We start from the raw sequence: 23,375 nt of genomic DNA on the forward strand, positions 1-23,375 counted from the left end.
TCTTTCTTTCTTTCTTTCTTTCTTTCTTTCTTTCTTTCTTTCTTTCTTTCTTTCTTTCTTTCTTTCTTTCTTTCTTTCTTTCTTTCTTTCTTTCTTTCTTTCTTTCTTTCTTTCTTTCTTTCTTTCTTTCTTTCTTTCTTTCTTTCTTTCTTTCTTTCTTTCTTTCTTTCTTTCTTTCTTTCTTTCTTTCTTTCTTTCTTTCTTTCTTTCTTTCTTTCTTTCTTTCTTTCTTTCTTTCTTTCTTTCTTTCTTTCTTTCTTTCTTTCTTTCTTTCTTTCTTTCTTTCTTTCTTTCTTTCTTTCTTTCTTTCTTTCTTTCTTTCTTTCTTTCTTTCTTTCTTTCTTTCTTTCTTTCTTTCTTTCTTTCTTTCTTTCTTTCTTTCTTTCTTTCTTTCTTTCTTTCTTTCTTTCTTTCTTTCTTTCTTTCTTTCTTTCTTTCTTTCTTTCTTTCTTTCTTTCTTTCTTTCTTTCTTCCTGTCTCTATGACTTTTCTGTCTTTGTATCTTTTCATGTTTTCTGGTAAGATGCAGCAAAAAGTTTACCCCTTCACTGAGGTCTGGCTTCTTTTCAGAGACGTTAACACTACTAAAGAGAAAGCTCCTCTCCAGCCTTCTCCCATGCTTGCAGCTGGGACAGTTCCTCACTTTACTCAGCCTCCTCTGTGGCTTCAATAGAAAACAAAAAAAACTCTCCACTTTCTCTAACATTTGGACTGCATGGTGGGGCAATAATTCATCTGATTCATGAGCCATTTAATTTCGCTCAGAAGGATCAACATCTTCAAAAAGGTTTTTAGATGATGGCTTTGAAAAGGGTTTGCCTGTAAAAAAACAACTCACACAAGACAGACATTTGGAGTTTGAGTGTATGAGTTCACCTAAGTGATTTGTGTCAAGATTTCAAGCAACAAATAAATCAGCCTCAGCCACTCTTAAACAGTATGCTTAAAGGTGAATCCACCCCACCCCTCATAGCTCTTGGTTCATCCTCTGAATTAATTAGTCTCTGGTGTGTTCAATTATATAGAGTATAACCACTGAGTAACTTACCTGGGAGAACTGAGCAAAACTGGGATCAGCAAAGAGAGGCACATGTCCTAGCAGCTCATGGCAAATATCACTGCAGGAAAACATGACATCTGAATAACTTTAATTCAGGAAAAGTCCAGAAATGCTGGATGAATGCCATAGAGTCAGCACATGGTCAAGAGTGCAGTGCATCTGCTCCTGCCAGCAAATAATGCTCAAGTCTCATAGGAAAATATTTTGCTCTAAAATTATTCTTGTGATGGAAACTCTTGCACACTCCAGGGTTTTCAGTGCTTTTACCATCATACATCCCTCAGAGGAAGGCTGATACATTATTTGGTTTTCCTTATGGAAGAAAACCATCCATTCAACTGTCTGCCCCACTCAGGAAAGCCCAGACAGAAATCACCCCATCAAAGAGAACATGGACTTTTCAGTCTCAAGGACAAGAAACCTCTTTAGATGAAGTTCAGGCTACCACAACAATTCACCATGGTGTCAACATATAACTCAAGATCTCAACTCTAGTCCCTGTTCAGTACCACAGCCTCCCAGTGTGAGGCGGAAGCTCACCCTTCCTCAGGTAGGACTATTTTCATTGCAAGCTGAAGTTGGGAGCTGGACAGGCATGTTTAGGGAAGAACACACCTAGGAACTGCTAGATTTTTCAAAGACAAAGAAGTGATTTGCTGAGATGGAAAGGAAAGAAGAATAAGATGCTCTCAGGAGGGCCAGGTCTGTGGAACACATTTCAGTCGGTCTGTGCAAGATGAGAATGGGGTGAGCAGGGAGGAAAATTGGAATAATGAGGGATAGAAAAATGGAGGGGAAAAGGAGGACGTGGGAAGAAGTAAGAGGAAAAAAATGGTATGGGAGAAGAAGAAGAATTGCAACAATATAAAGTAGAGGATGAAAACATTTTGAAAACAAGTGGAAAACAACAATGGACAGGAACAGAGAGAAACATTACAGCATAACACTGAAACAGAGAAGGGATCAATGATCTGGTCTTCCTCTATCTTGCTGCCAGAAGCTTGCTTGAAACATGTTGAGTCATTCCTGAACTAAATTTCACACCACTATTTGGGTGCTAATAGCTAAGCTAAATGCCTTTGTACAGTGCTCTCTCATGTCCCAGCTGCCATGCAAGCATGCCTTCAGTAGCAAAACTGTCCCATAAGAACTTGCAGAAGAGAATGCAGCTTGTTAAAAAGACTAGAAATCTTCTGAAAGAGTTTTCAGCAGAGAGCAGTTGCTTGGCTGCTCTTCATTAGCTCTGTTCCCAGGAGTGCTTCAGAGTCCCATGGTGGTTATTATCAGTTGGGCTGACCCTGCTGTTATTCTGCTGCAACTTTACACATGTTCTGTGCCAGAGTACTTACGGCTCTGGTGTGTACATTGGTTTGGATGCATGGCGAATATACTGCGTAGAGTGGAATACTCGGAACGCCAGCCCAGCCAAGAAATCCCGAGAAGAGAGCAAGCCTGCAACAGGACGCAGGCGAAATCCAGTGCAGGCTGAAAGGACAAAAAAAAAGGCATCTTAAAAACAGCTAGTTTGATTTATCTTTATCCAGACTCCTCACAGTGGAAAAAGGTTGTTAAGTGATTTCTTTGCTCTCCTTCTGTTAAACAGAGTTTAACTGTGAAAGAGGAGGGAATTTTCTACCATGCATACCACCATCACCATATCTGAGCATCTGTCCTATTGTACCCCTGAAAGTTCTAGAGGGGCCTGGGACACAGGCTAAGTGATGTGCCCAAGTACAACAGGGATCTTGTAATAAAGCAGGGACTGATTTTCCATCTCTGGAAGCACCACTCCCACCGAGAGCTGAAGTCTTTAATTTGATTTGGTTCTTTTATATGCTTCAAACTTACTCTGCAAAAATTTTGAAACATCTTCAAGCTGGGGAATGTTGTCCTCCTGGTAGCCACAGTACTTCTCCAGCAGTGGGAATACATGGTTGTGTTCATAACAAGCATGAGTTGGATAGAGACTCTTCAGCTCCCTGAAGACAGTGCCCCATGTTTTCTTTTCTTCTTCTGTGTAGGTGACTCGAGGAATAGGTTGGCCACTGGAAAGAGAATGGACACCCTCCATAGGAGTGACAATGTCCCATGCCACCAGCATCATACTCAGGAGCTTTACACTGGCTGGCCAGGAGCCACTGGTGCAGGAGGGAGATGCCTTTGATCTGACATGCAGATGCAAAAGAAGCCTCACTTGCCCCTAGGCACAGGTTGAAAAGGACTCTACTGACCTCATGAGATACTGGCCTCTGGGCAACTCTTTGCATTACTGTGGTAAAAATAAATCAGTGCTCTTTTGTCTTATCAAAATGTTATTCTGAAAATATTTGCTGCCTCTTGGTTTCAAGTTATTTGCTTTTCTAGATATGGAACAGCTGTCGTATTTCTTGCTCTAATACACTATACATTAATTGTTTTGGTTACAACAGGGAAACCATCAGCTCCAGAAAACTCTCTTTGTTGAAGGGGCAGAGAAATTCTGATCTGTGCTTTATGTTGTAACAGATGCAGACTCCAGCCAGTTTGACTTTTTATAATTGTAATGAGTAATTTTGAGTCAAATCCCACCCTCAGGCCTCCATGTGCTTAGCTCATGTTGAAGCTAGCAGGAATTAGACAATCACAAGCAATGTACTTTGGCCTCCTGTGAATAGTCAATTCCTTAGCAATAATGATAGGGCCATAGGTGAATCCAGCAGCTTTGAAAAATCAAAGGGGTTTAAGTAACTTAATAGGGTTAACATCACTGCTGGAATAATGCTGGAGCTTTCCAAGCCCCAGAGACCCATTGTTAAACTCTTGATGACACCCCACCATCTCCCACTCCCTCATTTTTTCCTTGAGCCTCAGGGCAGCTCCTCTGGAGCACCATCATTTTCTGTCTCTCTGTAGCAGCCCTCCTTAATCTGTGGAGCTTTAAACAGCATGTTGAATTATGAGGATTGCTGTGGGATTGTTGTTCCTATAGCACTCCTAAGTAATCCTCAACTGACTTCCAAGGCTACAGGGAAAAGCTATGGCTTAAAAACCTTTCAAATTTCAATTAAAAATTTTTAGGGATCAACAGAGCCAGAAGCAAATGAAAGCAGAGGGAAGAGAAAGCAAAGAAAAGAGAAGTTAGGGAAATTAAGGAATTCAACAAAAGCAACGGGTAAATGTATTGAGAAATAAGGCAAAAGAGCAAAAGCAGAATAGAGAGGCAAACAATGGGAGGAAAAAGGACAAAATAGATGCAAAAGAAGGGACACAGAAGAGGATGGAATTGATGGTGGGAGGAAGAGTACAAGACAAAACACCATAGACCCACCTCACCTTTGTAGCTAGATAGCACCTTCACAAGCTAAGCACATTTACCTTTTCAGATACTTCCCATGAAGCCGGATAACTTTGGTTGTCCCTCTCCTCCTGCCTAGTTCTCTGAATCTCTGTCCCTTCACGCTAGAGACACGCCCTCGATCTCTCCTTCCCATTGTAGACCCTGAAAGGCATGTCCACCAGGTGTAACACCCAGGGCAAAACCACGGATCCATCCAGGCCTTCCTGAATCAACACCCAAAGTCACAAAAAACACATGCTTCTTTACCACAGGCCCCAGAAGCCCAGACATGGGCTTTCACACACTTCTTACTGCTCTGTTACCAAAAGACCTAATTGGAAAGTCCAGGAACTTTACATAAAAGGTGCTTTTGGCACATAGGTCCAGGTCTGTATAGACTCTGTTTCCAATGTGTCTGAGTATCTGGATAACAGACTAAATATTAATTAGTCAAATCTTGGAATATAATGGTTTCATCATCCTAAAATGGTTTCAGTTTGAATCTCGGGGGAAGGAGTGGTTAACGTGTTTTTTGTCTCATTTCTAGGTAGGATTTGGTGAAAGCCTGCAAACTAGATACAAGAATTTTCTATCCGTTATGCAGGAAAGGTAAATCTTTTGTGGGATACCTATAAACTGGCATTACATTCATCCACATCCGGCCACAAAGTCTTATCCAAATATTCTAGTTACAAACTGGGCTCCTGACTTTTTTCACCTGACTTTTTGTCTCTCATTTTGTGATTAGATTATTAGCTTTTTGGCTCAGAGGCTATCTTTTCATCACAGTCCTGTACAAAGTGGAGCCCTAAATGTACAACATATGTTACTTTATCCTTTGCAATCACAATTTTTACCAGTCTCAGCAAGAATCAGGCCCACAAGGACTGATATAAATGTGTGAGGGGCTCTGGGAACAGAATTTTATCTCTTCCAGATCTGATCACTGAAAGCAATCAAGCAAGCCTGTTCTAACTGAATTTATCATCTCCATTTATTTTTCTTGGTCAATGAGAGCCCAAATTGCAGATTGCAGCTGGGTCAGACATGATAAAAGTAGAGTATCAGGCGCTAGATTAGCATCAGAACCATAAGTTATTCATTATTTTAATAGTGTGTGCAGCTCCTGCTTTAATGTAAATGATAGGCACTCCTCCCCCAGCCCTGGCTTAATGGGGAGAATACCAGAAGCGGCTTTATTCAATGCTCAGGTCTTTGTAGTAGCAATGGAGTCTGCTGCTCAATTAGACAACAAAGCTGGGGAAGAGGGGTGTTGTGGGGAAAGAAGGGAGGCAGTGTCCTCTTCTGAATGTGTGCCTTGAATGATTTAGTTTTGTTTTACTGCGATTTGGGGATAAATGCATGAACAGGAAGATTTAAACACATGGCAGAGAAAAGCCAACAGCAGGAGGATGCCTGAGGAGGAATAGGGTTTGCCATCAGGGTGAGAGCCTTAGGAGAGGGCAGGAGATGCGGGCTTGCTTTCTGTTAATGCACTGAGCACTCACTGTCTGTAGTTGTAGGCAATATCTGCAAACTCTTTCCTCCGGGCACGGTACACAGGATCTTTGAACCCCTAAAGAAAAACAGCGATGGTCAGTGGCAGTGTAGCTGGTGAACAGCCTTCCTCTCCCTGAGCACCCTCAGGCATGGCTGCTCCAGTCCAAGAAGTGCAAGTGGATGACTGGGGAAGCTGCCTCCATCCTGCCCAGCTCCGCGCACACAAGGCACCACTCCTTCCCAGTCTGCAGGGCCACCAGAGCAGCCATTCAGTCACAGCCTCCCAGCAGGTCCTGCCCACACAAGTCCTTTCTTTTTTCATTTTCACTTGCTACAAAAAAAACGGAAACATGCTCCTTTACAGCACCAACAAGGTGCTCCCACAAGAGCAATATGCTGAATTAATGGCACTCAGATAACCATGTCCTCCTGGTTTCTCATGAAGCTTGTTGCAGTTCCTGGCACAGCTGGGATGATCTAGAGGAGCAGAGTTAAAACACATTAGAAACACACACATCAGCTCAGTCAGACTTTTTAGGTGGATTTTCAGCATGAATCATGCTTAAAGCTGCTCATTTTCAAACAGTTAGAAGAACAGTAGGCACTTAGCAGGCCAAAAATCCCTAATTGCACTACAAATTCAACCATTTCAATGGATTTAATTACTACAGAGAATGTCTAATAGACCTTGTGGTTGGGAGCTTGACCTTTGCAGTTAATTACCAATAAAAATAGGGATAAGAAATATAATCCCTAAACCTTCATCTAGGATAACCATTATCCTATCCCAGTGTGCCTGCTATTTAGACTAAAAGTTCCTCAGGGCTAGGAGTGTCTTCACCAGCTAAAGTGGAGAAACGTCCTTCCAAGCTAGGACACACTTCTGTAGGGCAAATAGCAACAACTGGCCTGAGGGACCATGAAACACAACCAAGTACAGGAAACAGCTGAAGCGGAGTGGAGATCTAAGACTGTGAGTCAAAAAGAGGCAGACAATGGACTAAAAAATGTCCAAGATTAACTTGGCATAGAGGTATTTGTGATTAAATCCCATATCACTTAACTACTAAAATCACAGGTTCCTTTAATACCCTTTACTGTCACACCTATTTACCCCAGAAGCTGGGTTTCCTTTTTAAGGCATAAACTGTTCACTAACTAATTCTAGGAACTGGAGCAAAGATGCTTCATTCCTTTTAATATCTTTCGGTTTGGTTTCTTTTTTCAAATACAATCTTGGTCTATTCCCGCATGACACACAAGGGGGCCATTGACTCACTGTATCTCCTTTCATTCTGCTTTTCACATGACCACACTGAACATCATGAATCATTGTACATGATACATAACACATCTCGAATTAAGCAATAGGTAGTGAATGACTAATCACCCCATCTCAATTAAACTAATAGCAGCAATTTTTGTTGCGCTGCATGTAATTTATTTATAATCACCCTATCTCAATTAAACTAATAGCAGCAATTTCTGTTTCACTGCATGAAACTCAGTGTGTTTTGACAAATGAAAATAAGTTGTTGTTTGCTTGGAGAGGGAATAGAGGCAGAAAATATTCGTGTATCTGGAAGAGCTGAAAAACTGCTGAATAAATTTTTTTTGTCAGCTGCGCCAATGAACAAAACTTTCTGATCCTACCGTTTAAATCACAAACTTTTTGAAACAAGGACCTTTCCTCTTGTTGTGTCTCACCATAAAAGAATTACGTCAGATTTAACAACCACATAACAAGGCACTAAGCTCAATTGTGTGTATGTAATCAAGGATGAAAAAAGCAGTCTTCCTATCTCTGGGCTATGATGTGTTGCTTCTGGAGTTTTTGTTGCTAGCGATTCACTAAATGAGTCTGGAGTCACCACATCAGAGCCACCTGAGAAACTAGAGGTGTTCTTTTGGTGACCTTGTGCTCTGATGACCACTACGACTTTTTAAGGTCTCCTAGTATTTGCTCAAATTAAAGGAACCTTTGGTTGATTTTCTTCATAACCAGGGATTGAGGTGATTCTAACTGTAGAAATATGGTACCCGTCTTGTCCTATACCATGTGAGACTTAGTCTACTAGTTCTGTCTTCAAGCAGAGCAAATCTAAACGAGAGAAACCTCTGTCCCAATAACTAGAAACAGGTTAAAAAAATGAAGGTCTGTTTCTTACAGGATGATCAGCATCCAATTCTGCTCCATAGCTGAGGATCTGATTGGCAAACCTGTCCAGCTCCTGGATACTTCTTGGGAACCATGGCACTGCAAAACAGAAAAGGAATAGAGACTGGTATGTTTCTTCATTACTTGGTTTGGGGCCTTCTTATGGTCTTTCCATTTTTTCATCATAAATATAAAGAAACACATGAAGGGGTTAAATTCTTTGGGTAGCAATGGTCTTTCCCTGTAGTCAGAGGCAAGAGCAAACCCTGCAAATTGTCTTGAATTTGTGGCTGGTTTGCACTATTGGAAGAATATAGAACATCAGGAACGTCTAGCCCTTGGCACAGAGCTGGCTTGTAATGTTTATGATTTTCTGTTTATTATTCTGGTCTCCTGGCTTACCAAAATGTGGGAATCTTTCCAGATTATCCTTCCTTTCACAGTAGTTAGAATCAGACATTTCAAAGGAACAGTGAGAAACCTCACAATAAGAAGGATACAGAATTATTTCCCATGAATATATCTCTCTAAGACCTAGGATGCTGAAATAAAATTATAAATGGCACACTGACACCTCAGACTAGCATTGTATTACTGTAGTCGTTATATAATCATGCATTAATTTAATTAACTTTCTATGCCTGGTTCTCTATCGCCTTGTAACTCACATAGTATACACACTGCCTATGGTGCAGGCAGGATGTGAAATGCGATCACACTGACTACACAGCAAGTAATGCCCATGTGGCTCTCCCTTTACAGAAGGACATAAGGCAGAGGGCAAGGAAGAATCAGAGGGTTTTCCAGATATGGTCTGTTCAGACAGAGGAAAGCAGAAGGCAAGTGTCTTCATGGCAATTGCACTAAAAGGAGAAGCCCTTTGCAGCTCGTGAGGTACATGGAGCCATCATCCCAGGTAAAACCTCCTTCCTGGAGCCATGAGTGTATTCATCCAGCGGTCCAAGCAGTCCCCTGCCACATGTCCCCTCAACAGCAAGAGTCTTGGCACAGACATTCAGTGGCTGTACCAGGATGCGGCTCCCTCTTCTATCTCCTCCAGGAGGATCCAGTTGCATACCAAGCCAGAGACCCCCTTGTCAGCCATCACCAGGACTGGCCACCCCAGCCCTCTGCAGTATTGAGACAGGGAAAAAATGCAGGGAGCACAGAGACCATGGGCCCTTTCCCCTCCCTTGCCCCATCATCGCTTCAGGAAGTGCATCAGTAGGTACCACCACTAGGTACCACTGGCAGCTGAGCACATCTTGGGAGCTGACAGTGCTGCTGGATTCAGCTTGCTGCCCCTTACATTTTTGTCCCTTTGACCCTAGCTGCCTACCTCTTTTCATTGTCCCTTCCCTTACTTCCTGCTGGAGTCAGAGGCTGTAGCCATTCCTGAATTCAATAGCCTGTGATGACCTTCTCACAAATATAACTACTTGCTTTTTGAGCCCATCTACACATCTGACTCCAGGAAACTCCGCAGCACTGAGCTCTATCATTTCTTTACATGTGATATGAAATATTACTCCCTTTTGTTTTAAACTTGATTATTTCATTTGATGTTAATTAGTTCCTGCATACAAACATCATTTGCTGTTACTCACCTTCTCTAGGCCACCTAAGATTTTATAGTTCCCTGTCAGATTCTCCATTTACCATCCATCTTCCTGAGACTTTGCCTCTGTATTTCAGGCACAGAAATCATGGGCTGTCTTTGAGCACTCTCATCACTTCTCTCTGCAGCACTTCCAGTTCTACCATACTTTTTCTAAAGAAAGGGCACAAGACCTCCATCTAAGGATATACCCCGTGCTCAGGCCATCCAATCATGTCCCATATGCTCCCCACACTCAAGTCAGCAACATAGACTTCAAAGCCGGTATCACCCAAAATTTTGCTGGTCTGAGTAGTCTCTCCATCAATAAAATGTTTGAAGTTTGTTTAATGACTTTCTTGCACAAATGGGTGTCACTTGCTCAGTCAGTTTTTGGAAAGCAGCTCATTCCCCTGTGTGCCTCTGCTCCGATGGGAGCACTGCCACTCAGCCTGCATCCCCGCCCCATTTGGGGTTTTGTGCCAAGTGAACCTGATCCCCATCCGGCAGCTGCTGCAGGAGCTCCCTGCCGTGTCTTGCTGATGAGGCTCATCCCAGACCTGATGGACCACCTAGGGGATAAGAAGATCACTCTGTCTCCAGGACTATTCAGCCTTGCTTTCTGCTGAGCCTGACAACACGGAGGCACTTGTGGCGCTGGCTTTCTGCGAGGCGCCTGCACGGAGGGGCCAGAGCAATAAGAGCAGATTTACGGGGCACGCTTTGGGCGGCCGCAGCTCAGCCCCCACGCAGGGTGCTCGCTCCCCCGACTTACTGTCCCACCACCAGCCCGGCTCCATCCAACACTCCGCGCTGGGAGCCCTCACAGCAGGCCAGGGAGAGCAGGCAGCTGGTGGCTGCCAGCCGAGGGCATCCCGGGCTCCCCGGGCTGCAGAGACCCGGCTGGGCAGAGCTCCCCTTCTCCCGCCCGGCACAAGTGGGTTTTGGTCCCCCGCTTTCCGAGAGGCACACCCTCCTGCTTTGCCCTGAAAACCAGACCTGAACAAGTCACTAGATGGCAGCAGCAGTCCCAGGAAGATCTTCCCAAAAGACTTGATGTGCTGCTGGGTATGCCACTACCTTTCTAGTTTCTCCAGGAATACTCTCTCACCTTGCTGTTAGCAACCTTCCTGCACCTCCAACCCCTTGAGTTAAACTAGTCAGAGGGGTTGAGTCGAAAAAGGTGTGTTTGAGTCCTAGAGAGAAGTCACTACTCACTCACACCAGGTGAAGGCTGAGCACATCCACCCACCCTGCCCCTGAATTCTATATGAGCAACTGGGCATGGGGTTTATTTTCTAGCTCTGCTGCTGAACTTTGTGTGACAGTGGGAGAATCACTTCACTGATCTATGTTTCAGGCTCCTCACTATCAGACTGGGGTGAGGCTCACTGATAAATGTTTTGGGATTAGGCACTGGGAAAACAAACAAACAAACAAAAACCAACCCCAAACCTGTCTGGCAGCCCCACAGCAAGGAATTTTCCAGTGTTAGAGTGAATAACCACTATTCTCAGAGACGCACCATGACCTGGAGTGTCCGAGCTGTGCAGACACTTTGGTGGGGGCTGAAGTCTGCAGTGGATTTCAGCAGTGATGCCTGTACAGTTTTGCTGCCCTGAATCAGAAGAGTCTAAGTAGACAGCGTTTGAATCCTTGCAACTTCAAGAAGGGATAAAATTAATATATAACAGTGACTTACTTTCATTAAGTACATTTTATTCTCAAGATCACCAGAGCACTTGGTGCAGAGCTCATGATAAACTTTGGGAAAGACTGACTCCTGAGCTGATGTGGTGTCAGTCCTGGGCATGGGGATGAGTGGCTTGTTTTTCCCCTACACAGGAGCAGCACTTTATTCTCTAGGCATGCAGACCCTATTTTCAGCAGATCTCTGCCCTTCTCCCAGGTCCTCTTACACATCAGCAGTAGCTGAGAGAGAGCAGCTCTAAGCTTGCAGATCTGTATGAAAGGGGCAGCCTGTGAAAGGAAAATCCTGAGGATGCTTAGTTCTATTTGCTACAACATGGCTAATGTTGTCAGGTCCTAGAAAGTCCTGAGCCTACTCAGTTCTTGTGGAAATGAGGATCGAAGGTCCTGAATACACAGCCCCTCAGCAGGCACTGCAGCAAGTTCATACAGCCCCTTCATCAGGGACCAAGGTGCAAAAGAGCTACTGGGTCTTCTGCCTAGCTGTGGTGTGCCAGGAGGCTGTCCCCAGCCCTCCCAGCAACTATTTAAAAGATCAAATCAAATTACCCCCTGGCTGATTCTATCCCATATTTTGTTTGCAACATCCTCCTCCAGCTACTCCGCCAGACTTGCTGTCTGTCTGCACCACCATTAATGAATTGCCAGGGCAAGCTGTTGCAACACTGGGCCTCTGTGAAGGTCTGAAGAGCAAACGTGGGCTGATCAGTAATAAATATTGATTTGTCTGTAAGTGAAACAGCAGCATTTATGGGATCATGCTGGACACCCAAGTGGTGACCAAATTACCATGGGGTCAAATGTTTAGCAGAATGCTAATAAGCCATTTATATGAGAGGCAGCAAAGCAGGGGCAGTGATGACTTCTGCAGAACTCCTCCATTCGGACCATTGTGAGGAGGGTCAAAGACAGGTCTATGCAATTTATAGCAGTTCAAGGCCCAGGTTTAGCCCTTTTTTAAGCAGCCCCAAATACTTTGGCCAGCCTCAGGGTTTAGCAAACAAGGGTCCTACAGAACCTCAGCTCCCAGCCTGTCTCAGAAATGCCATAAATTGTCTGCATTTCCCTAATGTTGCAAAAGAATAATATTTAATTCTGTTTATTCATGGGCGGCAAGTGGACTGCAGATACCCAGCTTGTTTCCAAAAAGAGCCATGAAGAGATGCACTGTGTTTTCACAACAAATCCTCCCATCTCTACAAAGCATTTTGGGCCCAGTGACTGTTAACCCATCTCATCTGAAGCTCTAAAACTACCTTTGGATTTAGAGCATTTTGCTGGCCTGCTCTTAGCTAAAATTACACTGTTGAGCCAAATCTGGTATTTGTAACTATTTGGGTTTGTCAAAGAGAAACCAAAATTACACTTTGCATTTCATTGAGGAAAGACCCTAAAAGCAGTTATATTGACTAGACAAAAAAAAAAAAAAAAAGCCATTAATTTATCCTGTGCCAAATAAAGCCCTTTACACATGTTTAACACTGAACTACACAGAAGGGGCAGAAAACAGAAATTTCCTCTGACTGTCAACAAAGCAGTGCCCTAAGAATGGCACTGTGTGTTTCCTACAGGAAACTGAACAAAATAGGGTTGGTTCTTTTTTCTCAAGTCATGAGCATGAGCAAAATGAACCCTTAGCAAGGAAGGACTGAGAGCATCTTTAGACAGCAGGGAACGAATTAGTCACATGGGAGCCCAGACTGCCTCCAGGAGAAAACCTTCCTAGCCTCTACCTGCCCACTGAGAAGAGTGTGACAATAGCCCCATAAAGCATATCTCTGAGTTTTTGCTCCCTGGAAACATATTACTCTCATTCTGTGTTTTAGGAATAAAATTTCACATGAAAGCATCTGTGGATTATGACCAGATTTGCCAGAAGGATATATTTGAAAGGCAAGATGACCTAAAAGGCAACACAAGGCCTGTTATTTGTTAATGCCATCACTGATGAAGGACATCATCTTACCACACTTTCTACAGCTCAGGCTGTTCCCATCTCACTCTGCCCTTTTAGCTGCCTCAGCCCAGAATTTGCCACCCACAGTTCATCCCCTAAGCAGGGCTTGTTTGACCTTTCAAAATATGGCTCTTTGGGGATTTCAGTTTGACTGGACCCTTACTGCTCATAAGAGAAGTTGAAATTAAAAAAAAAAAAAAAGAAAAAAGAAAAGAAAAAGACAAAGGGCAAAAAGAAATATCAATCTTCCTCTCTTTCCTTGGAAATAAATTGCTCCCACTTCATACTATTTCTGAATTACTGAAACTAGCAAACAAGCACAAGTTATCCTCTCAGACAGAAGAGGATCAACTCCCTTTCTGCAGCACTGACAGGATAATCTAGCTCAAAAAACCTTTGATCAACACAGTAACATGCAGTGAAATCCTAATCCTACAGCTGACCACAGGAGTTTTGACTTCTGTGAGGTCAGAATTTCACTCACAAGCCTTTTATGGCTAATATTTAGAGCTGTATCTCTAGCTGACTCTGGCCTATGCTTGTACACAACTTTAACTTCTTAATAATAATTAGAAAAACAGAAATAATGGGAAGCCATTCTAAGCCTGTAGCTTTCTTCTGGAAATAAAAAAGCCCCCAAAAGAAAACCTCTTTGATTTGACATGATCATAAATCACCTAATCAACCTTTTGTGCCTTCATCTCATGAATGGAGAGAACTGACTCCAAAGAGTAGCTGCCTTCCTCTTTTTCATCTTCAAATGTAATGTCATGGATAGGACACAAAGGAAATGGTAAAAGGATTACCAGCACTGATCTCAAGAAGGTATTAATGTCCTTTCATGTTGTTCCTAGGAAGGAAGAGGAAGATCCAGACCTAAAGTATTTAAAGTCTGAAATCCTATTAAAATCACATCTGTTATCTGAAGAGGCATTTAAGGATGTCTCAGACTGGGTGCTGGACAGCCACCACTGTACTGAGCAGCCTAAACTCCAGCAAATCTCTGAGAATTAGGAGCATGGACAACTCAGAAAATCTTTCTGTATTTCTCTCTGATGGCAGAATTACAACTGACCTCCAATGAATTTCTTACAGGAACAGAGAGTTATTCCTGCTCCCATCAAAGTGAGTGGCAGAGCCTCCCTAGTCTCAATAGCAGGAGTGAGGGGCATCCACAAGCCAAAAAGTGGGGAGACGGATGGTGTTGGACTCACATGGACCTGTGTGAGGGAGAGCAGGGAGTGGGGGGATGGTCACCCCATGGGGACTTTTCCTCCCCTCCTCTCATCTCGCCCAGAGGTGCAAGGGTCCCACAAGGATGGGGCTGCAGCAGCCAGCAGCCAGGGTCCACGAGACCAAAACTGGAAAGTAAATCGAGGTGTTCAGAGGGACATACCAACCCCGAGAACTGCAGGAGAGCAATCCCTCCCTCTGCCCCATGAGGATGGTACCAGTCCTACCAGGCCTTGCACAGGACTGGGTTCTTGTTACCTCTGCTGCACAAGGTTTGTGCCAGCATGATTTGTGAGGTTCTGGAGATATTCGGTGTGGGGAAAAGCACTGAGACAGCACTTCATTGACACTTTTTGTTTTGTTATAGTGCCCTTTACCATCAGTTCCTACCTGAATAAGGATAACCTGGAAGGCATCTGGACTTTGTGTGAAGGGTCTATCTAATAAGCAACAAATGAACAAGCACTGGTTTAATAAATGGTTAATGAATTGCTTACCAGAGCAATAGAGTCCTTATAGCCCATAGTTATATTTAGGTTTTATCTAACCTACTGGAGACACTCCAGAGAAGACCACAAGAGCAATGACCCCAGAAATCAGGTGCCCCAAGAGGAGAGGGCTGAGGTTGAGCAGGATACTGTCACCTGAGACCGAAATGGCTGGTCTGAGGAGGAAGAGTATCTTCTGTTCCCCATGTCCAAGGCAGGCAGGGGGAGAAGCCATCAGCTCTCAGTGCAGCAAGGAAGACTGGTCAGAGCAGGGCAGCCCCGCAGGGCAGAGCCGGGCAGCCCAGGACATCACTGTTCAGGGCAGATGGTGGTTTAGCTGGTCCTGCCTTTTGCCAGGGGACAGACCACATAACCCCTTGCAGCACTTTTGTCCCTATCTTCTGATTTTAAAATTTATGTTTATTTTTAAGATGCTTTATCACAATCATAATGTACTCACCTGCCAGTGCTTGCCGTATGTGGACTGACTCTGAATGGACTCACTACACAAAATGGTGAAGTCTGACAGGGTTCACAGGGTCTGTGTATCACTTAGAAGTTAAAATACATCTTTTCACTTACAAGTGATCTCTGGGATAAATGTTCAAAATAGAACAGTACCCCAGCAAGGATGCACAATGCACAGGCATTGTGAATGTCTCCAGGGCACGCTCTTGGTGACCTCCCTGGGGACTACAGGGAGTCATCCTTCCTTAGGAAGGTGAAAGACAGTCTTCAATAGGTGACGTTTTTCCACAAAATGGCTCTATAGGAGCTTGACTCTGTTGGGAACTGAACAGACACAGATTTGTTATAGGGATTGGGTGAGAGGAAATAAGAGGCAGATCAAGGCCTGGATTTCTCAGGGTAATTAATTGATCTACCATCTGCAAGCCAAGTCCATGCATGCAGCTGCAGATTTTGCTGGAACTGTTTGCCCTTTTAGATTGTGATTGAGTTCCTGTGGGGTTTTTTTGAATCAAGGCATACAGTAACGAGACAGATGTGGTGCACCCCACATGGAGATCCTTGTTGTTTCTCTTCTAAGTTCTTTGGTTCGGGCAGAGAACATAAGAAAAGGCTAAAAGTGTTCAAGCCCTGCAATGGCTTTCAGTGCTCAGTGATCCAAAGACTATGGGATGGTAGTCAGAGACACAGGGACATGTCCTTGGGCTTGATAAGCTAACCTATCTGCATTGAACACGGTGGTATAGGTCTCACTTGCACCCCTGTTATTCTTCACATTACAGGTGTACATCAAGAACAAAATTTGCCAGCCTGCATGACTTGCCAAAAGCTTTGTATATAAATGCTGTCCATTTTAAAATAGGGCAGAGGCTGGGAGCAGAAAATAGATGTACCTACAACTTCCTGCACCACTGCTTAGGTATTTACAAGCTGAGCCCTTAGTCTGTAACCCCAATCATCCTTTGATCCCTGTTAACTTCTGAAGGTAGTGTAACAAGCTACCACACAACAAAGCATCTAAGAGACTGTGAGTGCTGCCAACCAACCAGACAGATGACAACATAACACCGTAACACCAGTTCCCAAGAGACCTAGTCAGAAACATGGCAAAATGAGGAGCGTGGCAATTTACACTGAGAGAAAATCTCCAAATGAAGAAGCTTACAACACAGGTAAAATAGGCAGAGGGAGGGAGGGAAATGCACCCATACAGATCCAGGAGCACCTCCTTTGCTGCAGGAAAACGTCATTTAAGTGTGTGACATTAATATGCCTTGTCAATGTTATCATAGTCAATGTATCCTTACCTGTGTCCTTCTTCTTTGTTCGTGAAAGTTCATGGACTGTTGCTCCATTATCATTTCTCAAGGACTTGATGATCTTGTCCAGTGCTGGGACATTCTTGCCTTCCAAGTTAATGAAAAATTCATACTCATCTTTGTTGAGACGGGAAGGTCGAGACTCAATGTGGGTCAGGTTTATATCTTTTTCCTGTGAGAGAGATTTTGGTCCCACAGGGTTTGGGGGAAGAAATATGACATAAAGACTTGCTAAAATTCATGTGTCAGTCAGCCACCCACATCATACAATCCAAATAACTCAAAAGTAGAGACTTGCCTCTGGTGGCCACTGGACTGAGGACTTTCACAACAGGAAGACAGACAGAAAGGAAGAATGAGAAGGATGCAAGATTAACCCTTGTGAAGAGCACCAACATGAAGATTGTGCACTACATAAACCTTTGAAAAAGATGGAAGCAGGACACATGTTGTGAACAGGTTTTGTATTGTAATTGGTGACTCCAGTACTGCAAGTACATAATGGAAGCTTGTCTGTGTAGACAAGAATATTTCCCCAGGATCAACATGGGAATTAGGCGTTCCACCTGTAGGGACGCCTGTCATGAGAAAGTGAATGCTGTATTTATGAGCATCTTGAAAGGAGGTTGGCAAAGCAAGCAGCTGAGCACCCTGTGCGATAAGCTTCTGCCAAGCCACTGCACAGTCACCTGCAAAGCCACCTGCACAGTTTCCAGGGCTGTGAGCAGGTGTTGGTCAGACATCCAAAGGGAAATGTGGATCTGCACTAAAAAGGCAGCCCAGGTTTGTACAAATAAAAATGTGGTTGTTCTAAATCACAGAATCATAAAATCACAAAATCTCAGAGTTGTTGAGGTTGGACGAGGCCTCTGGAGATCATCTAGTTCAGCAGCCTGCTGAGGCAGGGTCTGCTGGTGCAGACTGCTCAGGACTGTGTCCAGTCGAGTTTTGAGTATCTCCACAGTTGGAGACTCCACAACCTCTCTGGGCAACTGATCCAGAGTCTGATCCCTCTCACAGGGAAGATTTTCTTTAGTACAGAAATTCAATTCCATCTCACCAGATATCTTCACTGATCCGCAGCAATGCCTCCTAGGTCTTAAGAAAGGGATCACTAGCAACTGTAGTCTTGATGACTGTGGCCAGTGGGTACCTGACCTCAGACATGCCATCATGTCAATGTGTAACATAACCACAAGCCAAAAATCCTATTTTTCCAGTCACTTAAACACAAATCCAAGAAAATCTACCTCAGTTTAGTTGATGTTTTCCTGAGCACTATAATTTGAATATGAAAATATTACTTTATTTTCTTTGAGAAAAACCTTTTAGATTTAAGTTGTTGCTGGTTTTACCACCTAACCTTTCTGTTAGGCTCACACTGGAGCCATGACCACAGCACACTGAGGTCTTGGCTTCTGTGCCCTGGAAGGGATAGACAAACCCCTGGAGGAAATTTGGGCCTGAAAATCAACTGCGGAAGACTCAGAGGAGCTGACACACAGTGCTCAGCAGCTCTGGAGAAGCTTTTGTTTTGTTGCTTTCAGTCTTAAGAAGACCCCATACTACATGGAGTGAAATGATGGCCCTGCTGGTGTCAGTGTCAAACCCCCTCCTGCAGTGGGGTCAGGATTTCATCCATGAAGAAACATTGCAACGATCTACTTGTGATCTACAGGGAAGAAAGAGGGAAGGTTTTTTTCTGTACCTCCCTCTAGTTTGAGCTTCTCAAGGCCTTTAAGATTTTCTTTGCTCCTCACAGTGCTTGCACAGCACAGGGGGGCATCTGGCCATCAGCAGCAAAGCCCTCATTCACTCCATCACAAAAGGCAGTTTATTACTTGGTAGGAAACAGCATGCATGTCATTCCTCAGTTTCCTGAGTGTCTCACGCTACAGATGAACTTAAATTGTTTGGCTAGATACCAATACAATAAGTTGAAAAGGTCAAAAGCGCATTCACCAACTGCTGCTCTTGAGAGATGCTGTGTCCTCACGGGGCTGACTCAGGGAGAGAATGACCACTACTGTCCTGGGCCCCAGGGACAATTTGTTTTAGGCCTCCAGAGCCCCATTTCACAAACAGACAGCACATTGTACCCTCCGCCTGATGAGGCACTGGGATGAGGGTCTGCCTGGAGCTGGAAGTTCAGAGGATTCGGGGCTGGAAAGCTTTTGACAGAGATCAGGCACAGGGGGCTGCCAGCACCCTTGCCACAGTCACTCCGTGGAGAGCACTGTGGCAATGTAGGGCTGGCATCCAGAGCCCTTGGCCATTTGGCCACTCTGCATAGCCACTCACAAAGGTGGAGAGTGGGTGTAAAGTCTCCTCCTGTCAAAGGCTCGGCTCAGGCACGCTGAGGTGCTGCTTTACCTTGTACTGATACGTCAGGGTGTTGTTTTCTGCCTCCGTGTAGATTCACAGAGCAATGGGATCCAGGGCCCTGACTGGGCTTTCTACATCTTGCAGAGGCTATGATAACATGGACCTCTCTTTGGTAGTCATTATCCCCTGCTTCCCTCCCACACCCACAAGTGTTCATCCCTGCCTCAGCATCCCTCCCCTGGAGACAGCAGAACTGTTTGAGAGATCACATGGGTACTTCAACTATATCCTATATTTTTTTTTTGGCCAGGGGACTTCCACTGTACCAAATCTCCCACCTGGCTTAGAGAGCAGCTGCACAAACAGCGGTGCCCACAAAATGGAGGGAATGATGCAGGGGTTGGGAATGAAGAGACAAGCTGCAGGGTGGCCACGAGGCATGCTTAAGGCAGCAGGAGCATCAGTGCCCCTCAGATTATCACCACAACCTAAGGGTAGGAAAAAGGAAAAACAAAACAAAACAAAACAAAACAAAACAGGGAGGAAAGAGGTTCTTTCTTACACCTGAGACAGCAGAACAGCTTCCTGCAGAGTGTGAAGCCGGTTTGCTGTTTATTTGAGAGGTGCCTGCAGCTCAGCAATGTGCAGAGCCAACCCGTTGCCTCTGTGATGAGGCTTCAGGACCTCACAGCAGAGAAGCTGAAGGGAGAACCCTTCTGGTGGCTGTTTTCACAGCAAGAATTCAGCAGCATATGTCCAACTCCCTGAACTGGCGCTCCTGGAGAAACATGCTCTCACATGCTGTGCCTTGCTACTAAGCCCCTGATTTCAAAATATTTACAATGGGTCTGTTACTAGAGTTGCTTTACGAATCTCAATTTCATTCTAGTCCAACTACTCCATCTAGTGTTTAATCTTCATAGTTTCACATGGTTCAAAACTTTTTGTATCCTCAGTATGGCTAAATGTTGCCATTGCATCAAGATTCTCACAGTAGTTGATGTTTTATTTAAAGTTCCAACTTCTGGAGACAAATGGTTACCTGAGAAAGGAGAATAGGGGCATTTTTTGGTTTAGTTCTTTATTTTGAGCAGTTTTTCAATCTGTGTTTTTTAGTAGAGCTTGAAATTTTGGTAATATATGCCCTCAAATGACAGCTATTAGGAATTCTGTTTTTATTTTATGGGACTTCATGATTTCTGAGCTCTTTTTTGTTGATGGAACCTAATTCCTAACCTAACTGGTTTTGGAAAATCTGGGCCATCACATGTTTAAGACTGGATTCACACCTGAACTATTAACATTGGTCTCTTCATTTGAGAGCTGGTAGAAATCAGATGAATCCATGGCTAGAGATTAGACATATCTTTGCTGAATTCACCTCATTATCCACTTGCAGCTGCAAAGCCCTTGCAGCAGGCTAGTGCTTCTCTACTTCTCCTCAAGTTTATGACCAGCACAGAGGTTCAGTCTCTCCTACATGGACACATCCTGTCATACAACCACATATCTGCTGGAGTTGTTCTGTGCTGGTAGAGGAGGGGTAGCTGTTCATTTTGCATTTCTTTCAAAGCATTGTACTAGGACATTTCTAACACACTTTTTAGCAAGTATTAAAAACTCAGAACAGATTTTGCCTTGATGACTGAGGGTAACATTAGGTGCAACACCTAATAGAGACTGCAGGAGTACAGTATTGCCAGATCCCTTGAAATTAGCAGAAGTTACTCCAAATTTCTTGCTTTTTTTTCTTAAAACCTCCACTCTTGGGGGTGAAAGATCTCAGCTTTCATTATTTGAATCACCAAGTTAACTGTATCTCTATCACTGTCCATTAGAGAGAGGTCTCAAGATATGTTCTCAGAGCTCAAAAATCAAGTTAGAACTAAGTCCATTTTGTGTAAATCATATTTTTTTAATTACAGGGGTTAGTAATATAGATATCAATTTACAACAGAGGCAATGATGGATACAGGAGGAGATTGCCCATCTCCCTTCCTGCCTCACCCCACAGTGCTGGATCTCAGCCTTGGGTCCCTCACAGAGGCCATGAAGCAGCTCCAGCCCCTTCCCCAAGTTATTACAGTTATGCCATCCTGACCAAACACCTCCCGTGCTCTAGCTGCCCCACACTGGTGAGATCAAACCAGCCTGATGTTATACTATATCAGCAGTCTTGCAGAGGTCACTGCCAAGAGAATTTAGTCCCACCCTCAGAGTTTAATGGCCTGATCATTGGAAAAGAAAAATTGTGCTTTCATAGCTACATGGGGAAGAAGCTTCCAGTGGGGATGGATACTTTCTGGGAATGTTATGGGCTACTGCTTCCCATGGCATTCACATGTCCCGCTGTTTACGCATTTCTAAATGCTCCTGTATATCACTGCTAAAACTGAGTACAGCTGTGAAATCCATCTGCAGCTTGTTTACATGACTGTTGTCATTAAGTTTGGCTTCATCAGGAGACCCCACATTGCTACCAGATGCAGAACCGTTGACAGTGTTATGGTGCCACTAATCACATTCACTGAGAACTTGGGTGAAATCTCCCAAAACAAGGATTTATTTGCACCTTCCTGATAAAAAAAAAAAAAAAAAAAAAAAAGGACACTTTTGGAAGCACAAGTAGAAACTCAGTGCCTAATTTTCACAGGAGATCAGGGGAATTAGGAAGTTACAGCAATGCTTTCAGTCATGGTTTCCCAAAGTGAAGGCAAAGACAGACATCTGGTTCAGCTTTACTGTCCAAGGGTCTACTTCTCAGCTGAAGACAGTACTTCCCTATCTTCTCCTTCACATCTGCTAGGGTCTTCCTCGCATGACAAACTCACAGAGGCAAAGGGACCCAGAGCTGACTGGTGCCAGCAAACAGCTCCAAAGGGGAGCCAGCCCTGGAGCAGCCCTGGTGTCCATCACATGGCACTTATGTTCCAACCCTAAAGTTTGGTATGAGGCATTCAGCACAATCTAGCCACAAAACACGTGGAGTGGGACAACCCAAAAAGTGTATGTGTCACTGCACAAGCACCTTATAAGAGGGCACTCCTCTCTTTAAACTCATGTCAGTTTACTAGATCAAGTTGCCCTGCTCTCTTGTCCCTGGAAAGAGGAGAGCTCAGACTGAGGACACAGATTTGGAGCAGTGAGTTGAGGTGTAATAAAATGTTGTAGCTGTTCATATGCATGCTGTGATGAAAAAACAAGTCTTTTGGTAGAGTCATGCCTGGCCTGTTGGCCTATCCCTGCAGACGGCACACCTAGCCTGTTCACCTATCCCTGCAGACATCTCCAACACACCCCCTGGCCAAAGTGACTGCTCTCTTCTCCTGATTTGGAAACAACCCAAAACACTACAAAGCCAGTACCTCCTGAGGGACAAAGAGATAACAGTCACTTTGGACTTTCTGTTGAATAAAGTAACCTCCTAAACAGAAAAAGAGCACGGTCATTTTTGCTGGCTCTCAAAAGCACAGGTTCTCGTTTAGTATAGCCTGTTACTCTCATCCAGTCTTCCCACAGAGCACTAACTTACTCCGGGAGCAGGAGTACTACTCGGTGCAAATCTATGAGTCTGCTTTTGAGCTAGAGCCCTACTCATTTTAAGTAACACCACTGGCAGCCATACCTAGTACAGAAGTCCTGCTCTTGGGAAGGTCACATCAGTGAAAAGAACATAGAAGGCTCCTCTATGAGAACGAGTTGATCAAACTTGTAATATATTCCAACCCAATGTTTGCTACATGCTACAGCTGACATGTGTCCTTCTACTTGTAAATCCATCAGGAAATTAACTTCTGAGGAGGTTAATATCGTCATAAATTCATGTGGAAAATTTTCAATTAAAACTGAGGGCAATCCTTTTTACATATTGAAATGTTTAGTTCTGATATTTTTTAATGTTGAATTTAACTCTGGAAATGCCAGTCTTTGAGGGGGGACAATTTCTTTTTTCTTTCTTTCAGAATGGACTTCGTTGCTGTTTAAAAAAGAGATCTCAATTTCAACAGGTTTCCATCACTACAGGGAAAAATAAACATTCCATCAAGTGTAACACTTGAGTTAACTCCAAATGCTCTGCTTTACTTTTTCAGTTTGGATAAGAAAAATTTCTATCTTTTTCTGACCTGGACTTATACTTTGTAACTCCTCGATGTGTCCAGTGAATCAAAAAAGAAATATAATTCCACAATGACTATTCTGTCTTCCTGAATTTAAGCATGATATTTTACTTATGTGTAATGTTT

At 43.8% G+C, this 23,375-nt stretch overlaps 1 protein-coding gene across 1 annotated transcript in view; it reads right to left on the reverse strand.

Moving 5' to 3' along the window:
* Nucleotides 1-23,375, reverse strand: part of PAH (phenylalanine hydroxylase) — a 34,766-nt gene that overhangs the window by 7,336 nt on the left and 4,055 nt on the right. The window contains exons 2-7 of the mRNA XM_026867836.1: nt 16,795-16,978; nt 8,045-8,133; nt 5,885-5,952; nt 2,909-3,105; nt 2,410-2,545; nt 1,049-1,118 (exon numbers count right to left, since the gene is read on the reverse strand). Of these exons, the coding sequence (XP_026723637.1) occupies nt 1,049-1,118; nt 2,410-2,545; nt 2,909-3,105; nt 5,885-5,952; nt 8,045-8,133; nt 16,795-16,978 (744 nt within the window). The remainder of the gene's footprint in view (nt 1-1,048; nt 1,119-2,409; nt 2,546-2,908; nt 3,106-5,884; nt 5,953-8,044; nt 8,134-16,794; nt 16,979-23,375) is intronic.

Source organism: Athene cunicularia, assembly GCF_003259725.1.
Source record: "Athene cunicularia isolate RWA chromosome 1 unlocalized genomic scaffold, athCun1 chr1_part2, whole genome shotgun sequence".
Lineage (NCBI taxonomy): Eukaryota > Metazoa > Chordata > Aves > Strigiformes > Strigidae > Athene > Athene cunicularia.